The 14172-nt window shown below is 39.1% G+C and overlaps 1 protein-coding gene across 7 annotated transcripts in view; it reads left to right on the top strand.

Moving 5' to 3' along the window:
• The window catches only part of HMCN1 (hemicentin 1), a 252628-nt gene that overhangs the window by 104143 nt on the left and 134313 nt on the right, over positions 1-14172 (top strand). For all 7 annotated transcript variants that reach the window (XM_068953529.1, XM_068953530.1, XM_068953525.1 and 4 more), the window contains 6 exons: positions 324-495; positions 2635-2741; positions 5566-5686; positions 6301-6564; positions 6844-6988; positions 12087-12208. In XM_068953529.1, the coding sequence (XP_068809630.1) occupies positions 324-495; positions 2635-2741; positions 5566-5686; positions 6301-6564; positions 6844-6988; positions 12087-12208 (931 nt within the window). The remainder of the gene's footprint in view (positions 1-323; positions 496-2634; positions 2742-5565; positions 5687-6300; positions 6565-6843; positions 6989-12086; positions 12209-14172) is intronic.

Below are 14172 nucleotides of genomic sequence, written 5' to 3'. Positions count from 1 at the left end.
TTGGTTCTTTGCTTCCTGTATATTCTAAGTTCAGCATGAGTATGTTAGTTGTCTTTTTTCCTTTCTGTGTTCCAGGGCTATTGCATGTACCTTATAGGAGTTGAAACCCTGCTTGTGCAGTCACTAGAACATCTTTGTTGAAATGAATGCATTGCCTATTGTATTGGGCGAGCCTTTGACCGTTCTGTTTGCTCAGGGTGATATGGTAGCGGTATGTCATTAGATGATAGGATCATAGATGAAAGTAAGGATCTTGCTTTATAATAAAAGCTACCATGGAATCTACATTTTTGTTGTGATATGACAGTTATTTTCTCTTCTAGGTGTTGAAATGGGTTGAAGAAGCAGTTCAAGCCTCCAAAGTGCATCTGTTGTCTACAGACCATTTGACCATGGCTGTGAATACTTGGCAGATCCCTTTTGATCCCAGTCTAAAGGAGGTTACAGTGTCCTTGAGTGGTCCTTCACCAGCCATTGAAATTCATGATCCATTAGGTGAAGTAGTTTATACCTTCTTTTAGATTAGGGGAAAAAAAGTGAATGAGAAAGACAAGTCATCTCTACTGTCTCCACCAGAGAAGGCAATATTTGTGTGACTTCTGAATGAGCTTTTCTCGTTTTGAAAAGCAATATCAGGATTTCCGTTTTTTTTTCCATGATTGCTTTTGCAGTCAGTCGTACGCTTGTGAAAAGGGATCAGTTTGGCTGTAGGATGTGAAGACCTGAAGAATCAAGCGTATGCTTTGAGATACGTTCTCATCACGATTTTTTTCTCTTTCTCTAGCATTCAGGGATTTTTTTGGTCAAAAAAATTTGAGGGCTGAGAGGAAAAATATTTTTCTTATTCAGAAATGTCCATTCCCATATTTTGTCCCAGGTTGTCAAATAATAAAAAAAACTTAATATGCAAATTTCATTCAGAAAGATTGTTTAAAAACACTGTAAACAATACTAGTACAATACTTGAGTTTTGAAATTTTTCTGTACAAATATTTCAAAAGAAGTTATACTATTTTAATATTTATTGTATTAGGCAATTGTTTCTTTATGGTGTGTTCTTTGTGAATCACTGTATTTAGCGCCGCGTAATTTTTAAGGTATGACAGTAAATATTTCCATGTTTTTTCATCTAGAAATACGTATTTCTTTTGTATCTGCAGTGATAAGTTTCTCTACTTTTTGAGCTTTATGATTAAAACCTTCACTTTTGCTTAAAAGTCATCCATGCTAGTTCAATGTATTTTTAGCATTTTTCCACTTTAGAGAGATCACTTTGTAAAAATTGCGCTCAGGTAGTTTTTTATTACTCAGAAGGAACTAATGTAAATATTTCATTAGAAATATATACAGTATTAAACCAGTCATGCATAATTTACTTCTCAAGCAACTAGTTTAGTTTCAGTAGCAAAAAAAAAAAAAAAAAAAACCCTTTGATAATTTAAATTGTTCCCAAAGTTTCAATTTTTTGAGAAAACTAGAAATCCTCCCTATTCTGGCCCCTTCCTCTCCCCTCTGTCTGCTTCCTTAATGATTGTTCTTGCATTTTAAATTTATAGTAATTTTTCTTTTGCTTTTCTTGTCATTGTCTCTTATTTATGGAGTGGCTGAACCAGTGTTTTAAGGTGTATGTGTGATGATTGGCATTTATGTGGTGAGAGCTAAACCATGCTCCAGATAACTTTGAACCATGACAGCGTTAGGAAACAAACCATGTGCCCGTTTCTAGCTGAACAGAGTGTGATGGGGAATGCAAAGACAGAATGTGGGTGCTATTTGTATTTGAAGGTATTTTGAACAAATCTGTTGTTAATTGCTGTGTAGATGCCTTAGGAACCGGGACTAGCACTCCAGAAATTAAAATTCTGATCCTACGTTCTCTTTTCTGAATGGCTTTTTGCTGAGGGTTTAGATGTAGTTGTTGTGTCTTTGAAACAGCGTGGCTTCTCTGCCATGTGATCTGCTCAGTCCAGGAAAGAGAACTTTGCTCAGAGTCTCTTTCTTAACACTGTAACAACACACGATCCTGGGTGCAGCTCTCAAGCTCTGCTGAAGCTTTGACCCAGCCTGACTGTTTTTCTTGCTCATGGGTCAGCTCCATGCATCTAAATCCATATAGCTTGGCTGAAGTCCGTGGAGGCCTCTCTGTTAATCTTTTAAAAATTGTCACTGGGACGTCCTGTACGCAAGCTGACCTTTCCCTTCAGTGCTCTGAAACAGCTAGATGTGTTTTCAGTGCTGATGGTTGCTCATAGCCGGCCTTTTAGGGAGCAAAATGCTTCTGTGGAAAAGCAGTTCCTGCATATACAGCCATCCATATATTTGTATGTGTAGGTACACATATGAAGTGTGGTAGGGTGCAATGTGAAAACTTGTACTCTTCCAGTGAGGTCTGTGATATCTGTCAGGCCAAATTCCTCGTGAGGACTTCAGATGCGCTGACTAGTCATATATGCTAATATCCCTCTACTTGGGGGACCCGAGTGAATGTGAAGAGTGACAGCATTTTTAGTATTCTGGCAAAGGATACAGGGGATTTTGTTGTGCGTGTCATTGGCTCTGGTAAGTACAGAGTAAGTTAGGTGTCAAATATATGTCAGTAATGAAGAACAATATTGTATTTACTCTGTTTTTTAGGTAAGCAGATCAGTAAAGGATCTGGACTGAACGAATTACTGAATATCCACAACTCTGCTAAGGTAGTAAATGTCAAAGATCCAGAGCCTGGAACATGGACAGTTAAGGTAAAGTTATTGCATGAGTTATGTATGATTTGCCCTGTAATTTACAAGGGGATTGTATAGTGATTTACTTATTATACATATGCATCAATGAGTGTGTGTTATACTGAATGTCCTTGGTGAGCTGCATGTTGCAACATATTCTGAAGGTAGTAGCATAAAACTCCCATCAAGGTGACAGTACATTTGAAGCTATTTTTTTAGGTCAGATCCTTAGGTCATCCTTTTCCTTTGAGTGGAAACAAGTGAGCGCCAATCTTTTCGCAGTCCAGCGAGTAGAGACTTTCTATAGAAAAGAGGGGCCAGAGAGGCTTTGCTGTGTAGAGCGTATCTGGAGAGCAGGGAGAGAGAGATGATGCGCACTTTCTAGACTAGGCATTTCATTGGTTTCGTGAAGTAGACAGATCTATGTTTAATTCAAGCTTCTTATCGGTAAACTTTTGAAGTCCTACAGCATGAAAATACATTTGTTCTTTTAAGTGGTATCCCAGTGCCATGCAGTTACAGAATTGGACCCTAAAAGATTTGGAAATGTTAGAAGTTAAAATCAATGTGATTAGTAGTAATAAACAAACAAGAAGTTGATCATTTTGGCAGGTCTTAACGATATCTTAGAAATGACTGTAGCAAGAAACGACTGTACCTCTACAATGATTTTTGATTTAACAAAAATCATGCATTTGTTTGTAAATACATGTTTTTTGGATGATTTTATCTTGGTCGTTTGCAAGAAGGTTCCAGGAAAGCAGGTTTTCCTGGTGCATGTGGCAAGTACATGTTTGCTCATACATCTGTCCTCCTTTCTTATTTCAGTCATCTAGTGTGCTAGAGAAACAATAATGTACAATGTACAATTGATCCGTGATAAACTGCAAATAATTAAAAGAGAATAGACAAAGATAGCACTTAGAAAGCAGTGCTTTGGGATGAAATTTACTCTTACATGCTTGCATAACACTGCCAACTCCAGGGTGCTACTATAATATAGGCATTTATTGTTATTAATAAATACGACATTTCATAATGTTATTCTAACCTTAAAAGTTTACGAGTATCCGAAGGTCTGAATAATTCATAAAGAGAAATATTTTCCAGAGGTATTGTCTTTCTGTGGCTAGTTTACTCAGCTTTAGTCATTGACTTGTTTCATTTGCACTAAGATTTTAAGTTTGCTGCTAAAGAGTTAGAAAAACTTTGTGAAAAGTTTATTCGTGCTATAAATTCCGTATACAGATGTATAAAGCTGTAAAAAGAATAATGAAATTTTAACAGCCAATTAATGCTTGATAACAGGAGTTGTTTGGCCCATTTAAATATTTATTTGTATTGTTAACAGCTGGTTTATGTAATTAAAAAAAAAAAGGCTATGGTGATTTTTCTGAGGTGAACGGCTAGCTAAATAGAAGCAAATAGAAGTTGTTTAAAACAAGACAGACATCAATTTGTCATAGTGTCTAAATGGCTGACTTAGGCAGTTGGTTATGAAAAACAACTGCTTAGTTTAAAAATAGTTATTGCAGCTGTATCAGAGGCAGTTACTGAATTGGAGAAAGAATATATTTTAGAGTGGTTCAGATAATACTCTCTAAACAGACAAAAGCTCGGTGGAATAATGTGATTTTAATACGGAATTTCTTCCGTATTGCATGTCTTGTAGGTTTCATTGCCTCCTTGAACGTAAAGTCAGAGTGGGCTCTAGTAATTTCAGATTTGATCTTGGCATAGTATGCTTCAGATATCACTCTTCATCACCTTTTTAATGTTTATTTTATCCTGTTGTTCTGGTTGAAATTATCGATGGATTTATTGTTATTAAATGCGTGTAGGACATACCCTCAAGCTCAGCACAATGCAGCTGTGTTTTCTTAATGCCTGAATGATGTGGAAATAGGTAAGGACAAAAATCCTCTGGTCCCTTGTGCACTCTTGGCAAGGAGCGGTTATCGTTTTCTTTTGCAGCATGGAGTAATAGAAAGTAACTTAAAGTAGGTGAAACAAAATAATGGTAGAATTGAGGGCTTCCATAAGAGTTACTGTGCCCTCAAACAACATAAGGTGTTTCACAAGGTGACTGGCCATATTTATTTTGTTTTAGTTTAGTTTAGTTTTTTGCTGGTTGAACCAGGATGACAATAGAGGAGGGGAAAAGAATGGAAGAGGTGCTTCTGCATCCTCTGCTTTCCAACTGAGCCCTATATGTGAAAAAGGGTTTTTAATATATGTTATTAATTGAGGCTTGTTTTTGTACTTGCCGCTTATTTCTGCGTGTGCAGTGCCTGTGATGCTTTCCTATGCCTCATGATTAAAATTAGTTATGTATTAATTTTAAAAGCAAGCTTATTAAATAAAAAACAAATAATAATAAATAATAAAAAATAAATTTTTACAGCACTGGAAGTAAATTCTTTTATATATCTATAAATAGTATCAGTAAAACATTTACACTGTTTTTCTCTTTACTTCTATATCTCTTCCTATTTTGTAATATACTGTGTAATTGTTGACATCCTAAATTGCAGACGTGTCCTCCCATTACAGTCACAGAGTTGTGACAAGTAATTATTGATCTTGTGTATTTATGTTGTAATGTACCTCAGAGACAAATTCAGTTGGTACGTTTTGCAGGCCCTACAATTATAGGGTTCAGTATCTAAAAGCTAAGGCTTATTAAAAATGGCTTTGTCTGTAAACGTTGACGTGTGCCTCCTTTCTGCCTTGTTTTTAGTGAAAGCTGAAGCCTGTCTACTGAACTCGGCAGATATTTCAGAAACTGCAAATCCTGATGTGCTGCTTGTGCCCATGGTCTTTCATTCTGTTGCTTTTTCAGACATCCAGCAGTGGAAGGCACTCTGTTCGTATCACAGGTCTCAGCACTATTGATTTTCGAGCCGGGTTTTCGAGGCAGCCGACCTTAGACTTTAAAAAAACGTCCAGCAGACCAGTGCAAGGTTTGTTTCCAGTCTATATTGCACGCAGCATGATAGCTGGTTTGGGGAGTTTGCTGAGGCCCCCCAAAACAATTAGAACTTCATGACGATCTCTCTAATGAGCTTTGTGGTAAAACTTGGGCCATTACTGGATTGCTCTTAGGCCCTTGAATGTGTGATAGCAGTCAATTTCCTTGTCTCATCATCCTGCAGCGTTCTTTTCATGCTAGCTGAGTTTGTATGTGGCATGAAGTCCTGATACTTTTATTTATAAAATGCCTCAAAGTTGCAGATTTGTTTCTGTTAATTTTGGAGGCTTTAAAAAGAGTCTTTGGCCATGGGGTGTGGTAGGGAGAACATAAAGAAGCTTCTATTTCAGAAACACCTGTCGGAAATCAGTAAATTAAAGCCAGATCAGTGCTGTGTCTCCTAATAGCTAATAAGCCGAGCACAGGTTAGCACAGTTCAGTCTCCTGCTACTTGGCAAGTAAAAGGTTGAAACTGAATAATGTGTTCATGGGATAGTGGGCTATGCATGTGTATAGAGTTTAACCTTTCCTTCTCTCTTCCTCTCTCTTTCTTTTTTACCTTTTTTCTGTGGATACTTCTTAAAATGTATATTTCCGTTTTTCTAGGGATTCCTACCTTTGTGCTGCTGAATACCACAGGGATCTTTCTTCCAGCTAGAGTAGACCGACTGGAACTTCTGAGTATTACAGGGGAACTTCTGAAGACTTTACCAGTGAAATACTATCCTGACAGAAGGCCCTATGGACTGTGGAATATTTCTGACTTTATTCCACCAGATGAAGCCTTTTTTGTCAAAATAATAGGCTATGACAAGGATGATTATCTTTTTCAGAGAGTTTCAAGTGTTTCATTTTCTAGTATTGTTCCTGGTAAGAGATTTCAACTTTAATTGAATGTACGTTTGTCATAGCTGAATTACTTAAATTTGCTGTCTAATCTTGTTTTAACTCACCCAAGCACGGAAAAAGAATTTCCTGCTGTTTCCTTCCAAGGTTCTGTCTGTATGTTGTGAAGGACAAGTTAATTTTATTATCTACTAAGTATAATTTAATCAGAAGTTGAATTTCCTTTTAATAAAGAGAAAAGATGGAGTGGGGTATATGTTAGTAGCTATTAGTAATCTTTTGGGGAATATTTTCTTTCTTCAGATGCTCCAAAAGTTACAATGCCCAACAAGACTCCAGGATATTACTTACAGCCAGGGTCCATTCCTTGCCATGTAGAAAGTCTTATACCTTTTACTCAGCGTTTTAGTAAAAATGGAATAAAACTAGGAGTGGATCAGTTCTTCAAGTAAGTAGTAATTTTTGTTCCTATCCTATCTTGTTTCCTGTTTATAATCCTGTTTCTTCTATAATTTCTGTCTCTTATTTATGCACTGTTTATATTCTGTTTCTGTTCTGTCATTCTTGGTGCCTTTTTTTAGGGATGCTATATTTTGTGGGGAGATTCATGGTGTATGTGAGGAGGAGGGAGCGCACACTCATGAGAACATACACAGAATCACACAGAATGGTTTAGGTTGGAAGGGACCTCTGGAGATCATCTACTCCGACCTCCCTGCTCAAGCAGGGTCCTCTACAGTATGTTTCCCAGGGTCACATCCAGATGGGTTTTGAATATCTCCAGCAAAGGAGACTCCACCACCTCTCTGGGCAACCTGTTCCAGTGCTCTGTCACCCTCACAGTGGAGAAGTTTTTCCTCAGGTTTAGGTGGAACTTCCTGTGGTTCAGTTTCTGCCCATTGCCTCTTGTCCTGTCGCTGGGCACCACAGAGAAGACTCTGGCCCCATCCTCTTGACACCCTCCCTTCAGATACTTGGACACATTGATAAGATCGCCTCTCAGTCTTCTCTTCTCCAGGCTGAACAGGCCCAGCTCTCTCAGCCTTGCTTCATAGGAGAGATGCTCCAGTCCCCTCATCATCTTGGTAGCCCTCCGCTGGACTCTCTCCAGGAGTGCCATGTCTCTCTTGGACACAGTACTCCAGGTGAGGCCTCACTAGGGCTGAGTAGAGGGGCAGGATCACTTCCCTCCACCTGCTGGCAACGCTCTGCCTCATGCACCCCAGGATACCATGGGTCGTCTTGGCCACCAGGGCGCATTGCTGCCTCATGCTTAACTTGTTGTCCACCAGCACTCCCAGGTCCTTCTCAGCAGAGCTACTTTCCAGCAGGTCAACCCCCAGCCTGTGCTGGTGCATGGGGTTATTCCTTCCTAGGTGCAGGACCCTGCACTTGCCTTTGTTGAACTTCAGGAGGTTCCTCTCCGCCCAGCTCGCCAGCCTGTCCAGGTCCCTCTGAATGGCAGCACAGTCTTCTGGTGTGTCAGCCACTCCCCCCAGTTTAGTATCATCAGCAAACTTGCTGAGGGTGCACTCTGTCCCTTCCTCCAGGTCATTGATGAATACGTTGAACAAGACTGGACCCAGGACTGACCCCTGGGGGACACTGCTAGCTACAGGCCTCCAACTTGACTCTGCGCCATTCACCACAACCCTCTGAGCTCGGCCATCCAGACCGTTCTCAAGCCACCTCACTGTCCACTCATCTAGCCCACACTTCCTGAGCTTACCTAGGAGGATGTGATGGGAGACAGTGTCATACGGGTCTGGCCAAAATCCCCTTCAAATGTGTGCACTTACATTTAGGCCCAGTTTATGCTAATTTCTGGAAGGCAAATGCTTCTTCATTTATGTTTTCCTTCAAAAGCTCTATGAAGTAGATCAGTAGCTGTCAACTTTTTTTTTTTTCCTCCTGAACTTCTCTGCTCCCACCTGCAAAAGACAGGTAAATAATTATGTAATATCCATTAATTTCCTACCTTTCATGGAAGCGCTAGAGGTATGCCCTATCAGCTGTGCTAGAAACTTCACCTCTTTAGAGGATCCCTGAAAACAGGAAAATTTAAATATACCGTGATGCTCTTCAGATTTCTACTTTATGGAGTGCTCTTTCTTTGTCAAATGGGATAGGAAAAAAGAAATTATTATAGATTTGTTTGTTTATGTTTAAAATCTGTAGATTCAGTTAAAATACTTACCAAGTCCCCTTTGTAATTCTGATATTTGAAAACAAAAAGGAAATATATACCAGAAGCCAGCCTCAGCAGCCTATGTTAGCGTCTTGTAATGCTTGAAGCACCTCAGAAGATGACTGAAGACTAAGTTCTAATATTCTGTAGAAAGTATATGACCAGCAAAATAAATAAACTTTGAAGCTCCCTTGTACACTGTTGGCAATGTAAAATGCCACAGCTTTTTTTTTTTCTTCTTCTTTTTTATGAGGTGCCATTTACATTTGGTCAAGCCTGGCACATACTTTTGCAGCTGCATAATTTTTTCTGTTCTTTATTTATCAAACCACACACTTGTGTTCCTTGTTTTCTGCATATCCAGTACCTTCATCATTTTTATGCCTTTTTCGTGATGTATTACAGAGCAGATGAATAACAGGTCATCCACGTTAATTTAATGAGATATATCCCAAGCCAAGTATTATTGATCTAGATCCACAGTTAAATAGGGGCTAATTTGACTTATTTAGGCAGCTTTTTATTAGTAGTGAAGTTCTACACAGGATTTGTCCGGTTTACTAGTTTAACTCAAATTTTGAGCTGTATTATTGCTCTGCCTTGAGTGAGTTTTGTTTTGGTGACAGAATGTCATGTTTGCTCAAATATTTTATTTCAAGAAGTAAATGGTTTATAGCTTACAAGTTGAATATCAAAGCTGTAGCTTGACAGATGCCTGTGTGAAAGTACCACTAGAATGAATGTAGGCTAAAAGTTTTTGAAGCGAACAAACTTTGGGGGGGGAAAAATGTATGTTTATTCCAGAGGTGCTGTTAGCTCTAATAATTCCCAATATTAAATGCATAGTATTCCTAAAAAAAGACTTTCTCTAAAATTGTAACAGCTTTGTTTTTCTAGATTTGTGAGAACAGTAATTAAACACCTCGTTCCAGTGGAAAGCGTTTGGGAACTGAGCACTAGTGTGTCTTTAAAAATCTGTCCTGTATTATACGTGGCAGACCCTGCCAACCTCACAAAGGACCTAAACAGCAAAATGTGTGAAAGTCTGAGAAGACATGCAACCCGCTTAATAAAAAGACCAGTCGTTCTGAATCTGCTGATGTTTGTGATTATTAGCCACGTCTGGTCCCGGACTTGCTAAACCACGCTAAACTGTGCAGAATATATCCCTCGTAACTGTGTGTTAACTAATGCAGTATGAGGGGAGAAAGCTTGGTTGGTGTTAGTTAGTTCGTGCAAGACACGGCCTGCTGCTGATGACTTCCAGAGTGAGGCTGTGATGCGGAGTGGCATTTTGCAATGATAAACAGCTGGCGTTAGATAAATCGTGAATATCACTGTGCTCCCTACCCATGTTTCTACCCTTACTAAAAGCCAGAATGTAATTAGGTCTTCAGATTTTGCAGTTTGGCTGAGGGATTGTGCCCGTATTTTCTGATCCGACTAGATATGCAGCTTGATCAGCAAATACCATATATTTTGAAATTGGATCAAGTGAAATAGATGATTTGGGTAAATAAATGACTTGGTGCTGAAAGGGGCCGAGTTATCACAACAACACGCGTTGCAAGGAGTTGTGTGTGGTTACCACTTCTTAGGGTCAATGCCAAAACGTGCAGCAGATGCCTTGCGGCGGGTATTGTTTGTTGCTGCCATTGTTTTTGTTGGCTTTTTTTAATAGATCATCACCGGCCTATGTCGGCCAAAGTTTTCCACTCTAGACGCGTTTCTTTTTACACATTCATTCTCGAGGCTTTCATGTTGCACATCTGTTACATAGGAAAAGTCAGGAATGAAGAAGAATAGACTTGCTTAACTTGACTTTTAACATACTTTTCATGAAGAAGAAAGTCTTTCACTCCTTACTTGGAAGAAATACTATTTTATTCTGTTTGGTGTTGGCAGTTACTGACATTTTCATTTGCCAGCATTGCACTGTTAAATGCCTTGGATTTAACATATGATATATTAGATTAGCTCTAATAAATGTGAAGTAAGAATAAGTAGGGAGCCATTTAAGGTCACGATATACTGTTTTCATTTACAGTATAATCCACAGAGTGGGTCATCTGTCTCGTGATGCTACAGCATTGAACTTGCCCATATATTCCAAGTTTATTTCTCCTCCTCTTTCTATGTCCTTTAAGGATTGATAAATGGCTTTATTCAGACAAGAAAAAAAGGGAAGAAAAGGCATCACTGATTCACTGCTGTCCCATAGTTTTGGCAAACAATTTCCACGTTATCATGGATAAGATGGTCATGTTAGTGGTTCATCGGTTTTGTTTGTATACCATAGCAACAGACCACTGGGAGTGCCGGGACGCTGTAGAAGAACCACTGGTTTGCTCATGTATTTCATCATCTGTGCATCTGTTGCACCATATCTGGTACAAGATGTAGTTCTGAAACTTAAGAAGCTATGTGAGTTCTTTAAGCACGTGACACCACCAGTCAGTGCAGTTATATTTTCGTTCTTTTCTTGTTTTTAACATTTCATGTGACAGATATATGGTACTATTAACTATTGGCTTGCCCCTGCTGTGATGTATAGGCAAATGCCAGGTATTTCCCTAGACTCCTGTTGTATTATTTTCGTCACATCTGCAGCTTCTTCTGTACCACACCCTCCATTTTTGTTCTTGAATACATCCATTTTTTCTTTACGTTTGTTGCGCTGTTTGTCTGGGTAGCCACACACAAATAACCAACATGCAGAATATTCAATGACTGTAGTTACTGCTGGTCATAGCTTAAGAGGTGCAGCAAGGAGAGCGGAAGTCAAAGAGCTGTCTTCGTGTAGATACTTCATACCTTGCCGCCTTGTAAATGTTTGGGACGGAGGTAGTCCCTGCGATATAACAAGTAAAAGACAACTCCCTGAACGTAGTCTGGAAGCAAAGGCCATTTTGTAGGGGGGATGGAAGAAGCTACCCTCTCCATTGTATGGACCTGATTTGCATATAGAGGAAGGGAAACTAGACTGTATCCGGTAAAGGACAAGGTGTCCTTTGCGTGTAGCCCCTCTGCGTGCCTAGGAGTTGGAGAAGCTCATGCTGGGAGGATGAGCCGTCCTACCTTTTCTAGTAAGGACCAAGAGTTTGGTACCTGGCTTTGCATAGAAACAGGTGAGGAAAGAAGAAAATTAAGGAAATTATCTTCCAAAATAATAAAGTAACAGCGGAGTATGAGCAGCTGAGTGAAAGACTGCAGACACAGCAGTCTTAGTTACTGTGTGGCTACTGTTGACATCTGTTAGTGGTGTGTTTGTGGATGTTTAATTGATACCTTCTGCAAGAACTTATGTTTCTTAATGCTTACGTGAAACCTGATAATGTCTGCTTCTTCCCTTCTCCAGAGAATCATCCAGTATGAGCTGGGAAATCGACAAAGTCTCCTTGTCTGATGAAGGCTTTTATGAGTGTAGTGCAACTAGCAGTGCAGGAACTGGGCATGCGCAGACATTTCTGGATGTATCAGGTAAGCACTAGTTAATCCTTCTGGGCCTGGAGTGTTGCGACGTATTGTGTTGGAGTATTTAGCGGAGAGTAACGACGCAGAGGCCAGTCAAAAGCCAATAAAAGATATTTCCAGTTCTAAACATATTTTTCAGTTAGTATGTTTTTTTTTTTATTTTTCTCACTCATATACTGCATAAAACACGAAAGTGTGCTAATATTTTCTCAGTACATCTGTTTAAAATATTGTCACCAGGTTTGTTTTAATCTGCTCCCACTGAAATTGGACTTGCAGAATAGATATGGCCTACAAAAGCAGAAATTGAAATCTGCGTTCAATTCTTATTTTTATCTCAGCGATTATAGATTTGCTTGCTTGTTTGTAGGTATGTATCAGTGAGGAATTAAAACGCTTGCATTTAAAATTTTCATGCTCTTTTAGACAGATTTAGTAAGTTGTTAGAAATCTCTTTTCTTGACTATTATTTCCAATTTTGAAGAGTGAATAACTAGGACAAAGGAGGTGAACTTGAACAGAGAATAAATCAGCTTAAACAGAAGGATACTTTTGAATAATGAGATGTGTTTTCTTGCTAGCCTAAAGATGTGACTGAAGGCTAGTTACTTCTACCATGTAAAACTGAATCTGATTCTGTCTTGGCTTACACTTAAACTGTATGTTTCAATAGATGATTTTAATCATTTTCTTTGATTTAAAATGTTCCTTTCTGCCTCAAATCTCAATTTTAAAGCACAGCTAGTAGAAAACCAGTCATCCAATTTGTAAGAAGTGGTGTGCCTCATGTGTTATGCTGTTTATACACCTCTACAGGGTGCTCGATAATAAGTAAGTTTCAATGCATAAAGCAGTTGCATACTGACGAAGGAGAGGGAATTTTCCTCACATAAGTTAATGATCTGTTTAGATTCAGGGCAATAACCTCATTGCTAAAAGTTAAGTGTGATGAGAGAGGATCGTTTGTGAAAAGTGAGTAATGGCATCCAAGTCAGAGCTTTGCTCATAGAAATCTGGGATAGGATATTGTTAGGTGATAGCTGGGACGTACAAACACTGATTATTGCATGCAGAATATGAAGTTAAGGGTTTTTGTTGCAGATGACCCAGAATGTTTCCCAAACCAAAACAAGAGGCTTTACTTTGCAGAGTGAATCCTTTTGCCTCATCAGAGGAATTCAGCTTAAATAACTGTAAAGCAAGACACATTCCAAACACGGAGAAAACGTAAGAATAGCCATCGTCTTGAATCGCTTCAGCATACGGTAGAGGTCTTCTGCAGGAGATCAGTGAGTGTTCAGCCAGTGAAGAGAATGAATTAAACAAGAAAACCCCAGTAATTGTGCTGAATCAGCATGTCTCTTGCTAACTGTTCGGTCCGGAGAGTGTGTGTCCGTTTAGTAATTACCTTGCAGTTAAGCAGTGGTCAGTCTGTGTTTATAAAGTTCACAAAACCACTGCAAAAAATACACATATGAAAAATTGATGAAGGAGTAAAGTTTATTTATACGTATTTGGGGGTGGGTGAAAAACCCTATCCATACTCTAGCAAATTTTTTGACTTAATTGTTGAAAATTGCAATGCAGTCTGAGGGAAAGCAGAAAATCATTTCTCTTGGAAACAAAAATCCATTATAGCTAGCCTTCTGTTTGAGTTGATCAGATATCTGTCAGGTAGGAATGGAAGTTACTAACCTTGAATAAGGAAAATTGTTGGAGTCGCGTGCCCCTGAGAAATACAGGAAAGCGGGCTTTGGGCAGGTTGCGATTCCGTGTCTACCTTGCTGCTCGCTGCTCTTGCACGATTCCTGCCTGGGGCCTTTTCAGTGTAGTGCCATTCCTCTTGCACCTCTTTTGCCTGTCATCCAAAACATGTACTCTGCCCTGTTGGCTGTTTGGCCTGGGTTAGGATGTAAAGATGTGATTTAAGGAAAAAAGAATGATTGTCTTAGCTGACTCGGCTTAGCCAA

Source organism: Struthio camelus, chromosome 8 (genome assembly GCF_040807025.1).
Source record: "Struthio camelus isolate bStrCam1 chromosome 8, bStrCam1.hap1, whole genome shotgun sequence".
Classification (NCBI taxonomy): domain Eukaryota; kingdom Metazoa; phylum Chordata; class Aves; order Struthioniformes; family Struthionidae; genus Struthio; species Struthio camelus.
Note: the sequence above shows the minus strand (reverse complement) of the source record. Positions and strands in the feature narration are given on the sequence as shown.